This window comes from Heterodontus francisci, chromosome 19 (assembly GCF_036365525.1).
Source record: "Heterodontus francisci isolate sHetFra1 chromosome 19, sHetFra1.hap1, whole genome shotgun sequence".
Classification (NCBI taxonomy): Eukaryota; Metazoa; Chordata; class Chondrichthyes; order Heterodontiformes; family Heterodontidae; genus Heterodontus; species Heterodontus francisci.
The window spans coordinates 56,256,510-56,273,024 of record NC_090389.1 but is presented as its reverse complement, the minus strand read 5'-3'; the positions used below and the strand labels follow the sequence as shown (position 1 = coordinate 56,273,024).

The 16,515-nt window shown below is 40.9% G+C and overlaps 1 protein-coding gene across 1 annotated transcript in view; it reads right to left on the bottom strand.

The window, feature by feature from the left end:
- Positions 1–12,141: 12,141 nt before the first annotated feature.
- The window catches only part of il17rd (interleukin 17 receptor D), a 101,200-nt gene continuing 96,826 nt past the window's right edge, over positions 12,142–16,515 (bottom strand). The window contains exon 12 of the mRNA XM_068052319.1: positions 12,142–15,705. Coding sequence (XP_067908420.1) covers positions 15,608–15,705 — 98 coding nt within the window. The 3' untranslated portion in view covers positions 12,142–15,607. The remainder of the gene's footprint in view (positions 15,706–16,515) is intronic.

Genomic DNA, 16,515 nt, shown 5'->3' with positions numbered 1-16,515 from the left:
CCCAGTTCTTTACTAGATATGGATTACCGATTGAGGTTCAGTCGGATCAAGGTTCCAATTTTATGTCTAAAATTTTTCAGGAAATTATAGGTAACTTAGGTAGAACACAGTTAATGTCTTCAGCATACCATCCACAAACACAAGGAGCTTTAGAACGGTACCGTCAGACCGCCAAACAATGATCGGGGTATATTGTCATGAATATCACCATGATTGGGATAAAGGGCTAAAATTTATTTTGTTTGCCACTAGGAATTCACCTAATGAACCTACAGGTTTTAGTCCTTTTGAATTAGTTTATGAACATGAGATAAGAGGTCCTTCAAAACTAATTAAAGAAAGGTTTTTAGAACAGAGGGATGAATCTTCTGTGCTGGATTATATATCGGTGTTCTGGGAACGGCTCACGAGAGCCGGCAAAGTGGCTCAGGAACACCTTAAAACTTCCCAAACAACAATGAAAAAATGGGCAGACAAGCATGTTAAGACCCGAACATTTTGGTCAGGGGATGAAGTGTTGATATTGATGCCTTTACTGGGTGAACCGTTGAAAGCATGGTTCAGTGGCCCATATCAAGTGGTCTAGAGAATTAATAAAGTAAATTATTTGATTGACGGTCCAGATTGCTGGAGAAAGAATCGGCTCTATCATATCAATATGATAAACAATATTATCGCAGAAGGAGGATAAGCAAGCACACATATGTCAGGTAGTAGGGACAGTGAAGGATGAAAGGGATAGTGAGGATGAGGCAGAAAGAGGCCTAGATAATTCTCAAATTGAACTTCCTACTATCCGGTTAGCTAATACTGAATTGCCAGGGAGATTGGACTATGCTTTCATATTTAGATGCAAACCAACGAGAAGACCTAACAAGGCTACTCCCAGCATTTAAAAGAGTCTGTAGGGATAAGCCAGGACATACAATCTTAGTCACAAATGATGTAGATGTAGGGGAATTTGTTCCTATAAAACAAAATCCTTACCATTTAAGTCGAAAGAAGCAGGCCCAGGTAAAAGCAGAAATCCAATACATGCTGGAGAACCATCTAATAGAACCCTGCCAAAGCAGCTGAAGTTCACCAGTTGTTCGTTAAAGAAACCTGGTTAGTTTGTTTTATTCTGGGAAAAATGATTGACCGTATCGATAGGTGGGAAAATTTAAAAATATGTTGTGACCTGTGGAGAAGTGGGACTAGAATAAACAGTACACTCCTCCCGCCTCAGTCTTAACCCCATGTACAAGATATTTGCATTCGCCTAAAGCCTATCAGCACTTAACTTCATATGCAGAGTATGCAGTGTCAGGGTCCACTGGAAGCAACAATGTCGCAAAGCCAAGACAGACACTATGGGGGAGTCCTGAACACAAATAGTCGAATCGCAGGACAGCTCCGCGCCCTGCTGAGCTTCGCAATTCTCCGCCATGACACAAACTGGTCATCCACAAAGTTTCAGTGTGTAAGCGCAAGTGAAACAGACATTCCATGTTGTCAATGTTCCCAAGCACATTGATTCGATTACTCTGATAGATGCATTTGCATCCATTAATTTTTCCTGTCCAGGAAAAGAGGGCACGCACTTGCTCTGCACAAAAGTGGATATGGGTGCCAGTGCAAGCATTTTACTCCAAGCATTTAAAATGCAAGGATCCAGGTAAATGGCATTCCAAGATAGCTGTGACCAACACTCAGCTAATTGCTTGCAATGGGTCCCCAATCCCCTGTCTCAGATCAAAGTGCTATTGTAATGATTCTGATTGGATACCTCAGCTTTTCTATGTTGTTCAAACAAATAGACCTGCAATTGCTGGGCAGCAAACATGCAGTGACCTAGCCTTGAATATCATCCATGGCATTGGGCAACACCATGCACTATATCCCTGCAGTTCTCAGACAATAACTGGAAGGCGCCTTGCAACAAAGGAGTGAAAAGCAGGCTGTGGTTTCCTTGATGATTTTCCAATTTTCCTGGATAGAGAATTTTCAGGCAGGATAGAAAGGGAGATAAAAATGGAGGCGGTGTAGCATTATTAGTTAAGGAATCAATAACAGCTGTGAGGAGGGATGATATGCTAAATGAATCATCAAATGAGGCCATATGGGTGGAGCTCAGAAATAAAAAAAGGGGCAGCCACACTACTAGGAGTGTACCACAGACCCCCAAATAGTGAAAGGGAGGTAGAAGAACAAATCTGCAGGCAAATTTCTGAGTGCAATAGGGCAATAATAATTGGGGATTTCAACTACCCCAATATCAACTGGGATACAAACCAAGAGAAGGACTTGGTGGATGATGAGCCGAGGGAAGGGAGTGTAGATAGTCTCAGTCATCTCATTATCAAAAAGGAGGAGGTGTTGGGTGTCTTGCAAAGCATTAAGGTAGATAAGTCCCCAGGGCCTGATGGGATCTACCCTAGAATACTAAGGGAGGCAAGGGAAGAAATTGCTGGGGCCTTGACAGAAATCTTTGCATCCTCATTGGCTACAGGTGAGGTCCCAGAGGACTGGAGAATAGCCAATGTTGTTCCTTTGTTTAAGAAGGGTGGCAAGGATAATCCAGGAAATTATAGGCCGGTGAGCCTTATGTATTGGTAGGGAAATTATTAGAGAGGATTCTTCGGGACAGGATTTACTCCCATTTGGAAACATACAAACTTATTAGCGAGAGGCAGCATAGTTTTGTGAAGGGGAGGTCGTATCTCACTAATTTGATGGAGTTTTTTGAGGAAGTGACAAAGGTGATTGATGAAGGAAGGGCAGTGGATGTTATCTATATGGACTTCAGTAAAGCCTTTGACAAGGTCCCTCATGGCAGACTGGTGCAAAAGGTGAAGTCACACGGGATCAGAGGTGAGCTGGCAAGATCGATACAGAACTGGCTTGGTCATAGAAGACAGAGGGTAGCAGTGGAAGGGTGCTTTTCTGAATGGAGGGATGTGACTAGTGGTGTTCTGCAGGGATCAGTGCTGGGAGCTTTGCTGTTTGTAGTATATATAAATGATTTGGAGGAAAATGTAGCTGGTCTGATTAGTAAGTTTGCGGACGACACAAAGGTTGGTGGAGTTGCGGACAGTGATGAGGATTGTCAAGAGGATACAGGTCGGTTGGAGACTTGGGCGGAGAAATGGCAGATGGAGTTTAATCCGGACAAATGTGAGGTAATGCATTTTGGAAGATCTAATGCAGGTGGGAAGTATACAGTCAATGGCAGAACCCTTAGGAGTATTGACAGGCAAAGAGATCTGGGCGTACAGGTTCACAGGTCACTGAAAGTGGCAACGCAGATGGATAAGGTAGTCAAGAAGGCATACAGCATGCTTGCCTTCATCGGTCGGGGCATAGAGTATATAAATTGGCAAATCATGCTGCAGCTGTACAGAACTTTAATCAGGCCACACTTAGAATATTGCGTGCAATTCTGGTCGCCACACTACCAGAAGGACGTGGAGGCTTTGGAGAGGGTACAGAAGAGGTTTACCAGGATGTTGCCTGGTCTGGAGGGCATTAGCTATGAGGAGACGTTGGATAAACTCGGATTGTTTTCACTGGAACGACGGAGGTGGAGGGGGTGACATGATAGAGGTTTACAAAGTTATGAGCAGCATGGACAGAGTGGATAGTCAGAAGCTTTTTCCCAGGGTGGAAGAGTCAGTTACTAGGGGACATGGGTTTAAGGTGAGAGGGGCAAAGTTTAGAGGGGATGTGTGAGGCAAGTTCTTTACACAGAGGGTGGTGAGTGCCTGGAACTTGCTGCCGGGGGAGATGGTGGAAGCAGGTACGATAATGACGTTTAAGAGGCATCTTGACAAATACATGAATAGGATGGGAATAGAGGGATATGGGGCCCGGAAGTGCAGAAGGTTTTAGTTTAGGCAGGCATCAAGATTGGCACAGGCTTGGAGGGCCGAATGGCCTGTTCCTGTGCTGTACTGTTCTTTGTTCAGTGTGAAGGGCACAGAGGGGACAAAAATCTTGAACTATGTTCAAGAGAACATTTTTAGCCAGCATGTAACAAGCCCAACGAGAGGGGGTGCAATTCTAGATTTAATCTTCAGTAATGAAGCTGAGCAAGTAGAGGAACTATTTTAGAGATAGTGACCATAATACAGTAAGTTTTAGCATAATCATGGAAAAAGACAAAGATAAAACAGGATCAAAGATCTAAATTGGGGGAAGGCAAGTTTTAAGAAACTGAGAGGTGACCTGGCAAAGGTGAACCAGATACAGCTTCTTGAAGGAAAATCAGTGGCAAACCAGCAGGAGGCATTCAAAAGCGAGATACTACAGGTACAGTGTAGGCATGTCACCACAAAGACAAAGGGTGGTACTGCCATATCTAGAGCCCCCTGGTTATCCAGAAGATTACAGGGTAAGTTAAAGCAGAAAAAGAAAGCTTATGACGATCACAAAAATCTTAATACTTTAGAAAGCCTAGAGGAGTATAGAAAGTGCAGGGTGAAGTAAAAAAGAAAATTAGAAAAGCAAAAGAGAAAAATTATTGGCAGGTAAAATCAAGGAAAACCCAAAGATGTTTTATCAGTACATGACGAGCAAGAGGATAACTAAGGAAAGGGTAGGGCCTATCAGAGATGTACAAGTGAACTTATGCGTGGATGCAGAAGATGTGGGCAGGATTCTTAATGAGTTTTTGTCTCTGTCTTCACAAAGGAGAGGGTTGATGTAGTCATTGTAGTTAAAGAGGCGTGTGAAATATTAGATATGATCAGCATAATGAGAGAGCATTTACTAGAGAGTCTGACATCCTTGAAAATGGATAAATCACCAGGGCCGCATGGATTGCATCCCAGGTTATTAAAGGAAGCCAGGGAGGAAATAGTGGATGCGTTGAGGATCATCTTCAAATCCTCACTAGATACAGGAGAGGTACCAGACGATTATAGATCTGCGAATGTGGTACCATTGTTTATAAAAGGGTGCGAGGGTAGGCCAAATAATTATAGGCTGGTCAGTCTGACCAAGGTGGTGGGTAAATTGTGAGAATCTATTCTGAGGGATAGGATAAACTGCCACTTAGAAAGGCACGGATTAATCAGGGATAGTCAGCATGGATTTGTTAAGGGAAGGTCATGTCTTATTAACTTAATTGAGTTTTACGAGGAAGTAACAAGAAGGATTGATGAGGGTAGTACAGTGGATGTAGTCTACATGGACTTCTGTAAGGCATTTGACAAGGTCCCACATGGCAGACTGGTCAGTAAAATGAAAGCCCATGGGATACAGGGGAATGTGGCAGGTTGGATCCAGAATTGGCTCAGGGCCAGGAAACAAAGGGTAGTAGTCGACAGATGTTTTTGTGAATGGAAAGCTGTTTCCAGTGGCGTTCCACAGGGCTGAGTGCTGCGTCCAGTGCCGTTTGTGGTATATACTAATGATTTGGTCTTAAATTTGGGAGGCATGATTGGGAAATTTGCTGATGACACAAAAATTGGCCATGTTATTGATAGTAAAGAGGATAGCTGTAGACTCCAAAATGATATCAATGGTAAGGTTGAGTGGGCAGAAAAGTGGCAAATGGAATTCAATCCAGAAAAGTGTGAGGTAATGCATTTGGGGAGGGCTGATAAAGTGAGGGAATACACAATAAACGGGAGGATACTGAGAGGGGTAGAAGAAGTGAGAGAACCTTGGAGTGCATGTCCACAGGTCCCTGAAGGTAGCAGAGCAGGTAGATAGAGTGATGAAGAAGGCATATGGAATGCTTTCCTGTATTTGTTGAGGTATAGAATTCAAAAGCAGGGATGTAATGCTGGAACTGTATAAAACGCTGGTTAGGCTGCAGCCGGAGTATTGCGTACAGTTCTGGTCACCACATTACAGGAAGGACATAATTGCTCTGGAGAGAGAACAGAGATTTACAAGAATGTTGTCAGGGCTCGAAAGTTGCAGCTATGAGGAAAGATTGGATAGGCTGGGGTTGTTTTCCTTAGAACAGAGGAGGCTGAGGGGGTGACTTAATTGAGGTGTACAAAATTATGAGGGCCTAGATAGAGTAGACAGGAAGGATCTGTTTCTCCTCGTGGAGAAGTCAATTATCCAGGGGCACAGATGTAAAGTGATGGGTACAAGGATTAGAGGGGACATGAGGAAAAGCTTTTTCACCCAGAAGGTGGTGGGTGTCTGGAATTCACTGCCAGGAATGGTGGTGGAGGCAGAGACCTGCAATTCTTTTAAAAGGCACCTGGACATGCGCCTGAAGTGCTGTAACCAACAAGGCTATGGACCAGGTGCTGGAAGGTAAGATTAGATTGGGCGGCTAGTTTTTCTTTCAGCTGGCAAGGACACGACAGGCTGAATGGCCTCCCTCTGTGCCCTAATTTTTTCTATAGTTCTGCCCATACTGTGGTCAAAGATAGAAGCTCTTTTCAAGTTCAACTTCTTGGGGTTTCAAGATTCCCAAGGGTGAGAACGAGGATGAGGCACAGCCTGTTACATCCAACACACAGCACCTCCATTCCGAACTGTATCCACTGCATGAAGTTAGAGATGTTCTTCTAGAACAAGGAAGGAAAATGAAAGAAATGCATGAAAATCACGCTGAGTGAACTTCCCAAATTAGCTATTGGTCAGCAAGTTACCATCCAAAATGCTATCACTGGTACATGGAATTCTGCAACAGTATCCAAAGTCTGACCAGAACCATGTTCTTATGAAGTAACTACACCTACTGGTGCTACACCTCGTTGTAACGGAGGTCAAATCAGAGCTGTTCATTACCCTAAGTACATGGAAGACTCCATTGCAAGTCACACAAGATCGAAGACTAGATCTCAGACAGAGTCTATACATTCTTCTTCCATGAAATCCAATTCACAATATCCGAGAACTGTCACCCTACTTCAAAATCTGGCAGTTATCAAACCACCTTTACGTTTTTGTGATTGCTGTTCTTGCATATTTGTATTATCTTTTTTGTATTATCTCCTAATACTTTTCTGTACGTGCATATAGTTAACTTCAACTTGCCTAAAGGAGATATTTACATGTGTAAATATGTTCCTCTTTTCCTTTTGAATAAAGGGGGATATTGTTTGTGTACACCTTTAAGAGGTGTAGCTGCAAAATCAATAGTCACGTAAGAGCTATGATTTAACACAGCATGTAATTCTGAGTGTTAGGAGAGTCTTGAAGATACAGCTGTACAGTAACCATCTCAATGTAATTGCTGCTCCCTCAGTAATTAATAAAGAACCCACAATATTGTGTTACTGATCCCACCTGGAGTGATCAGTCTTTGTCTACTGTCTATACAAACGCAAAGGTTCAAGGAATACGCAACAGTTTGGCCCCAGTGGAAGTTGTGGCAGTGCTGAAGAAAAGGCGAGCAGCCTTGTTGGGGAATCTGGTGACTGTAGAGCTAGTAAATACTCATCTAAGCAGCAGACCTAAATTCCATCTACTTACTTTGATGGAGTGGTATGACATAAGTTTGTAAGCTTTTATTTTAAAAAAAGTGAATTAAATTCTTATGACTATAAACAAATATTTAAAGTAATTTGTCCAGTCTCAAAGTTCACCATGCCAGCTTCTACCTTACCCTATGGATTGGGTATCGGTACAGATAACAACTAGGATTTATGTAGCATTTTTAATGTAGAACATCATCCCAAAAAGTGTGAGGAAAAAATGGACATTGAGCCAAAGGACAGAGTAGAAGTTTGGTCAAGGAGTTGGATTTTAAGAAGGGTGTTATAGGAGAAGAGAGAAGTAGACAGACAAGAGAGATTTAGGGAATGGGGCTTAGGTGGTTAATGTAATGCCAGTCAATTGTGAGAGAAAGGGAAGGGAATGCGCAAGAGGCCGAAGTCTGAGGAATGGTGTCTTAATTGCATCCACCCTTATACAGAAAGTTTTAAGCAGTGAAGATAAATGCTCAGGGAAGAAGTTTTTAACCCCCAATGGGGGCAAGTGCTGAGTTGGGTGGGCCAGCATGCCTGTTTGTTGGCTTCATCCCACTCCCACAGCATTTTCCCAAAGGCAGGATGGGGGCTCAGCAGGGCTACCCAACTGCAATCGGTGGATAGCCAATTGGCATGATTTAGGTGGAGGCACCCTCTCTCTCTCTTACCTGAAAAGGCAGCCTGCTGCTTCTTCAGTGCTGGAGTGACCCTCCAGCTTCAAGAGCCCACCCGCTGTCCTTAGTTGGACGGCAACCCGCCCTCTGGATACTAATTGGCCAATTTGGGGAAAATCAATGCCGGGTGACAGTTTCCCGACACAGTGCAGGGTTGTGATCCCCATTTGACCCCAATGTCTGGGTCCCGAAGCCCATGGGGAAAATCCTGCCCTTGGACTCAAGATTTTTATCCAATGGACTTATTGTCAAACTAATTTAGCATCCTGGTGTAGAAGATGATCCCAGATTGATCCAACTGTTTTCTAGTTTGAACCTGAACTTTCCAAGCACTTTGAGACACTGAACTGCCACCTAAGTGGGAAAGGATTTATTATCTTCCTTTGGTTTTTCTCCATAGCACATTCTTTAACTGGGGGACTGTTGGGGTGCTCAACATCCAGGTGTATATGCAGCATCAATGCTGCTCCAGAGCCAGCTGACAAGTCAAGTAATTTTTCCTAAAGCTGCAATGCTCCAAGTTTGCCTCTATAAGAGTCACTGTGCTTCTAAAGTAATTAATTGTCGAAAGCTTTTTGAGACTTGACATGATAAGACATTATGTATAAATACAAGCAAAGAAACTTTTAAATCTGACAAATGGATCACAAACAAGGAGAGCTCACCTGCTGACTAAAGCTAATTGAAGCAATAGCATATACTGAAAATTCTAACCCAGATTTTATAGTATCACTTTTATTAAGTGCTATTGTTTCCAGTATGGATTTATCCAAGGCCTTCCATAATGGAGAAAGGGTAAAGCCTAAACCTCTAGGTTACAGTTTAGCTATACTTATCTCCAGTAATCAACACCCAGCAGCTGCATCATTATGTTTATTACCTGGGCTTTCTATTTTCCTGCTGTTTAAACAGTCCACATTTTTTAACAGAAGTAACTAACTGCAGGGTTTTCATGTGTCAGATAGATCACCTTTTCCTTTTGAGCCCCACTAGGAATAGTGTCAACAATCTCAATATTAGACATACTTGAAATTTCAGGTTTTATAAAAAGAATTGCTTGTCCAAGAATGTGTCCATAGATGGCAGTCCTCAGCTTCCAGCAGAATTTTCTGTGAATAATATTTCTGGTTTAATACCTTATGTCCTTGGAATGGTCCTGTTTAGCACAATGTGTCCTGGCTAACTATAACTAGGTTCAGATATTCACAACCTTGCACTCAGAATATAAAGTGCCTGTAGTTCAAGGATACAATTATCTGAATCCAAATATAGTTAACTAGCACACATTCCAGCGAAGAGATCATTCCAAAAACATTAGATTGTTAGCTGTGGGATAACTGTTGGCCAGGACATCAGAACTCCTCTGCTCTTCAAAAAGTGTTATGGAACCTTGTATGTCCAACCGAACAGACAGACCATGCCTTATTGAACAAGTCATTTGAAAGGCAGCACCTCTGACAATGCAGTTCTCCCTCAGTACATCTTTGAAGTATTAGGCTAGATTATATGCTTGAGTCCTATTGTGTGGCGTGAATCCACAACCTTTTGACTCAGAGGTAAGAGTGCTACCGCCGAGACAAGAATTGGCAGTGGATGATGCAGTATCAAAGACAGCCATACATATACTAACAGTTAAATTAAAAGCAAAATACTGCGGATGCTGGAAATCTGAAATAAAAACAAGAAATGCTGGAATCACTCAGCAGGTCTGGCAGCATCTGTGGAAAGAGAAGCAGAGTTAACGTTTCGGGTCAGTGACCCTTCTTCGGAACTGACAAATATTAGAAAAGTCACAGATTATAAGCAAGTGAGGTGGGGGTGGGGCAAGAGATAACAAAGGAGAAGGTGTAGATTGGACCAGGCCACATAGCTGACCAAAAGGTCACGGAGCAAAGGCAAACAATATGTTAATGGTGTGTTGAAAGACAAAGCATTAGTACTGATTAGGTGTAAATACACTGAATATTGAACAGCAGCAAGTGCAAACCTGAAAAGAAACAGTGGGTAAACAAACTGAACAAACTAAGATGAAATGAAATAAATGCAAAAAAAAGATTGTAAAAAAAAAAGGAAGAAAAAATAACTAAAAATGAAAGTAAAATGGGGCGCTGTCATGCTCTGAAATTATTGAACTCAATGTTCAGTCCGGCAGGCTGTAGTGCGCCTAATCGGTAGATGAGATGCTGTTCCTCGAGCTTGCGTTGATGTTCACTGGAACACTGCAGCAATCCCAGGACAGAGATGTGAGCATGAGAGCAGGGGGGAGTGTTGAAATGGCAAGCAACCAGAAGCTCAGGGTCCTGCTTGCGGACTGAGCGGAGATGTTCCGCAAAGCGGTCACCCAGTCTGCGCTTGGTCTCCCCAATGTAGAGGAGACCACATATACTAACAGTTGCTATACTGGTAGGTACAGAGAATCTACTTACGTAAAACTCAGATAGAAGCAATATTAACCTTGATTCTATTTTACAAATCTTTACCATAAATCTCAGTATGATATTCAAAAATTATTTGTATGAAAATCCAGTGTATGCAAAAATGTTTAAAACTGTTTTTTTGGTGGTTATTTCCTGGTTTATGCTTCACTCTTTCTACTTATAAAATCAATTGCTAATTGACAGATCCCCCAACCACCCACCATAAATTGATGTTTAATTAAAATCAAATAACTCAGATCAAATATGAGATGTTCAGCAAGATTTTTTCTATAATTTGAATTTTGCATAAATACAGTGAATATATTAGTGACATAGACTTAATATTTAAGACTTGTTTTGGTGGCCACTCAATGGTACACACACCACTGTTTCCAGCATGAAAAGTGGAAAGGTTGCAAACACAGGCTTTAAGAGTTACCATTATTCCTTTTAGCATCAATCCTCCTCCTTCCTTGACCAGAGATGGAGTGTCTCCATTCTACAGGGTGTGCAACTTACCCACATGGCCCAAGACGTAGCTCTTATTCCAAGCCCAAGTTACAGGAGGTTTCATGCAAAACTGATGCTCTTCTGAACAGTGGTCAGATTATCAGCTGCTTGAGCTGCCACACTGTTCCCTATAAAGCGGAGAGATCCTTTCATACCAAATGCAGATCATATTTGTAGCAGATTTGCCCTCCCTTATCCCCTTCCTCCAATTGTCAACTATTCACCTCCATCAGCCTTAAACGTAGAACTATCCAACCTGCAGAGTCATTTTCTACAACTGCTGCCAAGATCATTTCACAATTGGCGACAGCAGCTACTCAGAATCAGGCAGAAATGCTGGGTTTTGTTGCATGTCCATCTCACTTGACTAGTGGCATGGATGCAATGCAACTGGCCTCACCCAGCCTGGTCAGTAAATTTGATTTGTAGAAAGCATGGCACTAGAATACATCTCCAGGAGAAGCAATTGTAAAACCAGAGCCACCATGACTAGGTTACTAGGCGCCCACCCAAGAGGGGAAAGAAAGTTGATAAATTCATCAGTGAGTTTTCCCCCCACAAGAGAACAGAGGGACAGGTGAGTGCAAGGATGATAAAGCAAAATAAAACTGTAGGCACATTATGTGTACAAGAGGGACAATTCTAGGAGCAGCATTGGTTATACGCTGGTAATATCATTGGGCTAATTATAGGCCAACATGGCTACAGTCTAAACCATTCAGACATTTTTATGTTAAATTCAGGTTAGTTATGACAACATGAGGTGCAGAAATCTTGAAAAATTAAAACTTAAGCTTCATAATTGAATATTGAAATTTTGTGAATCTGATCACAATATAAAACTGAGTTGAACTCCCTGCAATAGAATATCAGTTTGCCTTGTTGTTCAGTATTTGGAATCTCCCAGATCACAAGTATGCAACAATGCAAGAATATCAGGAAGCATTTAATAGTTTTGTTGTTTTTGTTTTTATTTAATTTTTAAAACACTGGTACAAAAAGACAAAACAGCAGAAAATGTTCTCAGTCAGCTTAATTTACAGCTTATATAAAACTTTAAAAAAAAGTATCAGGTATTTTGTAAAAATTTATAAAAGCACTCTACAAAATCTCACAATAACCAAACTGGCATTACAAATACAATAATTATTTGCAAAAACTAAATGTGAACACAGATATTAAATAATGCTGAGAGGACTGTAGGAAACTAATGAAAGATACCAGCTGCTTATTAATTTATGGAAATAATGATAGACACAATGTTCATAATCCATACAATATTCAAGATGATTATTTTGACACTACAGAAGTCACCTGAACACAAGTACAGTAGCGAACCCAACCCTCAGAATGTCAAATTAATGAAGGTGATAAAAAAAATTCAATTTCTATCAATTCTACTAGATTTACATGAAACCATTTACTACAAGGCTTTGGTCTTTAAAATTCCATTATCTGAAATCACATCTGAAAAATTCATATAATTTCCTTAGTAAACGTGGCACTACAATATCTCAAGTTTATCTGGCCAGCAAAGTACCAGGTTTGATCTCCAGTTTGTACTAAGTTGCTAATAACCAGGACTGGGGGGTGATGGGGTAAGGAGAAAGAAAATAACCAGCTGCTGCTCCCACTCCTGATCTCAATCTAGTGATCACTGTTGGATCAGCAAATGTGGGCAAGGTCAGGGGCAGGTAGGATGTCCCTATAGTGGAATAGCCCCACAGTTTCATACTATCAGTACAGGAATAGAAACAGGACCACAGGTTTGCACTGCACAAAATTGACACCAATAACTGTTAAAAGAGACACAAAATTCTTTTATGTAAAATAATATGGGTCTCAAACCAAATTGTTATTTTTAAAGACTATAAATTACTTTAAACAGATAACATCACAACAAAATTGCCTCCACATCAATAATTTATAATACCACAACTGTGATGAGTAATGTAGAATAAATCATTATTGTGTGAAATTCATTTGTCAACTGAAGTAACGCGCTGTGGATAAAGGGGAACCAGTGGATGTACTGTACTTAGATTTCTGGAAGGCATTTGATAAGTTGCCACATCAAAGGTTATTAAGGAAAATAAAAGCTCATGGTGTAGGGGGTAACATATTGGCATGGATAGAAGATTGGCTAGCTTACAGAAACAGAGAGTAAGCATTAATGGGTCGTTTTCTAGCTGGCAAGATGTGATGAGTGGTGTGCTGCAGGAATCAGTGCTGGGGCCTCAACTTTTTACAATTTATATAAATGTCTTGGATGAAGGGACTGAAGGCATGGATGCTAAATTTGCTAATTTCACAAAGATAGGTAGGAAAGTAAGTTCTGAAGAGGACATCCCTTTGTGGGGATATAGATAGGTTAAGTGAGTGGGCAAAGATCTGGTAAATGGAGTACAATGTGGGAAAATGTGCAACTGTCCATTTTGACAGGAAGAATAAAAAAGCATATTATCTAAATGGCGAGAGATTGCAGAGCTCTGAGATGCAGAGGGATCTGGGTGTCCAAGTGCATGAATCGCAAAAGGTTAATATGCAGGTTCAGCAAGTAATTCGGAAAGCTAATAGAATGTTATCGTTTATTGCGAGAGGAATTGAATACAAAAGTAGGGAGGTTATGCTTCAGTTATACAAGGAACTGGTGAGACCACATCTGGAGTACTGTGTGCAGTACTGGTCTCCTTATTTAAGGAAAGATGAAAATGCTTTGGAACCAGTTCAGAGAAGATTTACTAGACTAATAACTGGAATGGGTGGGGTTGTCGTATGAGGAAAGGTTGGACAGGTTAGGCTTGTATCCACTGGAGTTTGGGAGAGTAAGAGGTGACTTGATTGAAATATATAAGATCCTGAGGGGTTTTGACAGGGTGGACTGTGGAATGGATGTTTCCCTTTGTGGGAGAAACCAGAACTAGGGGTCTCTATTTAAAAATAAGGGGTTGCCTGTTTTTTTAAGACAGGGATGAAGTGAAATATTTTCTCTGAGGTCGTGAGTCTTTGGAACTCTCTTCCTCAAAAGGCAGTGGAAGCAGAGTCTTTAAATATTTTTAAGGCAGAGGTAGATAAATTCTTGATAAGTAAGGGGGTGAAAGGTTAACAGGAGTAGACAGGAATGTGGAATCGAGGTTACAATCTGATCAGTCATGATCTTATTGAATGGCGGAGCAGGCTCGAGGGGCTGAGTGGCCTACTCCTGCTCCTAATTCTTATGTTTGCATGTAATAGCATGGCAATTACAAAATCTATCCTTACTGAGAAAAGGAACTGTAAAGCAGCACACCAACAGGCTATGTTATGTTACAGAAACAGAATAAATCTGGTACAAAATTACCAACCTTTTGGAGTCTCAGGAACAGCCCTAAAATGAAAATGTGCACTTCCCAGCCCCTGGCATACATAACTCAATATACTGCACCTGATAATGTCACACAAGCTGCCATTGCCACCCACAGGTGCTCAGAAGGATGGAGTTATGTCTCAAGTTGGGGGAGCTGAGTTTATTTTTGCAGCAGCCACAGTGATAGTGATGTGGCTGAATTATAATGGAGATTGGATTCTAAATCAATACAACTGTTTGAGTGGATGAGAGCTGCAGTCTACCCATTTAACTGCATTTTGGGAGTTAATACATTACACATTTTGAAAACTATTCACACCTATTTGACTTTAAATTATACAATAAACACTCACTAAAAACTAAACTTCATTCTTTTAGCTGTATCCGACATTTTGAAAAAGTAGAATTGTTTTCTAGGCCGAAAGGTATTAAGTTTAAATGCTTCAAATCAGAATTCAGATTTGAGTGCAATACAAGATCAATGAATGTTAGTTGCGTTCTTTTCTTGAATTAGTATACAATTACCCCCTCCCCAGTGGGCACAGTAGTGCAATTACCTGCAATATGCATCAGTAAATATGTACAGGTCCAATGTTAATCTAAATCCAATAGTTAACTCTGGCCTCTACCACATGGAAATGGTCAGATAAATGATAAAAATTCTTACAAATAACTTCACCTATAATGTTATTTCCCAAGTTGTCATTTATTTTATCTTGAGAAACAGGTGTAAGTATTGGTAAATGAAATCTATTAAACACATCAGGTTTTCCAGTGATCGCAAAGATCAAGATATTAATTTCTAATCAGTAAGATGCACAAATGGTCCAAATCAATATATAAAATTAAATATCACACATTAAACAGTTAAAAGCATCAAATTAGTGTCATCAATACAATGATATAACTGTTATAATTAAACGCTGATCTCATTCAGATTGACTGGTCCCTGTATTAAAACAATGCCACTTTCTCAATGCCTGCCAACATGGCCTTTCAACCACAATAGTGGATTAAATACACAGAGGACTCAACTTTCTTCATGTATTGAGTGTAGTTAAAACAGTCACTATTGTAGGGGTTGTTAGTGAGTATAAAGCCTTTATAGCCACTCCAGGCGCTGCTTCACAAACCACTGACCACCTCCAGGCGCGTATCCATTGTCTCTCGAGATAAGGAGGCCCAAAAGAATAAAGCTGATAAGGTAAAGTGGCAATGCATACCCTACGATATAGAATATTATAGGGTTACTGCAGCGTGTATGTGTCTGTCTACTTCCACCTTACACCGTCCAGAAACTGATGATTTTGTTGTAAGAACTGGCGGTTCGTCCTCCCCTGTAGAGAAAAAAACATGTAAAAAAAACAATTAAATGATGAACTGAGAAAGTTAAATTATCAAAATTGAACACAAATCAAGCATTTGCCACATTTCGGTCTGGGGCCCAGCAGATAGTAGACCATTCTGATGAATTATTTGGCAAGTAATATACATACCGTTGAGGACATGTGGTGTGGTGGGGTGGTTTAGCAAAGTGAGGGCTCAGTACTGTCACTTGTTCAAATATTTTCACATTGCCTTATTTAAAAGAAACCAGTACAAGTGAGTAGAACGTCAGCCACCCCCCTCCCCACCCCACCCCACCCTTTGGTGGTACTTTTTCTAGGAATGGTGAGTGGAGATGAGGAGGAGTAGTTTTGCATTCAAGAAACTTGTGCAAGTCTGAAATTGTTCAGCAAGACAACCCAATATCTCCGCTGATCAGCAAAGAGATCGCTGAAGTGCAACTCTAACCTCTGTGTTCATATTGTAAACCTTAATTTGATTTCTGCAGACTCATATTCTACAATTTTGTCTAAATATCCCACCATTCAATTAGCTTGTTGTAGAATGCAATAACGTACCTTCCTCACCCCTCCCTAAAAAAGCATACCATAATATTAAGTTTTTGCATTGTTAAAAATATTAGTCGCTAGCATTCTTTGATTCAGCATGTATCAAATGAAATAAGACAATGTGGAAGTACATGAACCAGTATCATATGGAGAAAGAGCAGGGGAATGGGATTAAGTGGATAACTCTTTCAGAGGGCAGAGACAGTTGTGAAGGCTTTATTCAATGTTGTAAAGTCCTATGAAATAGAGAAC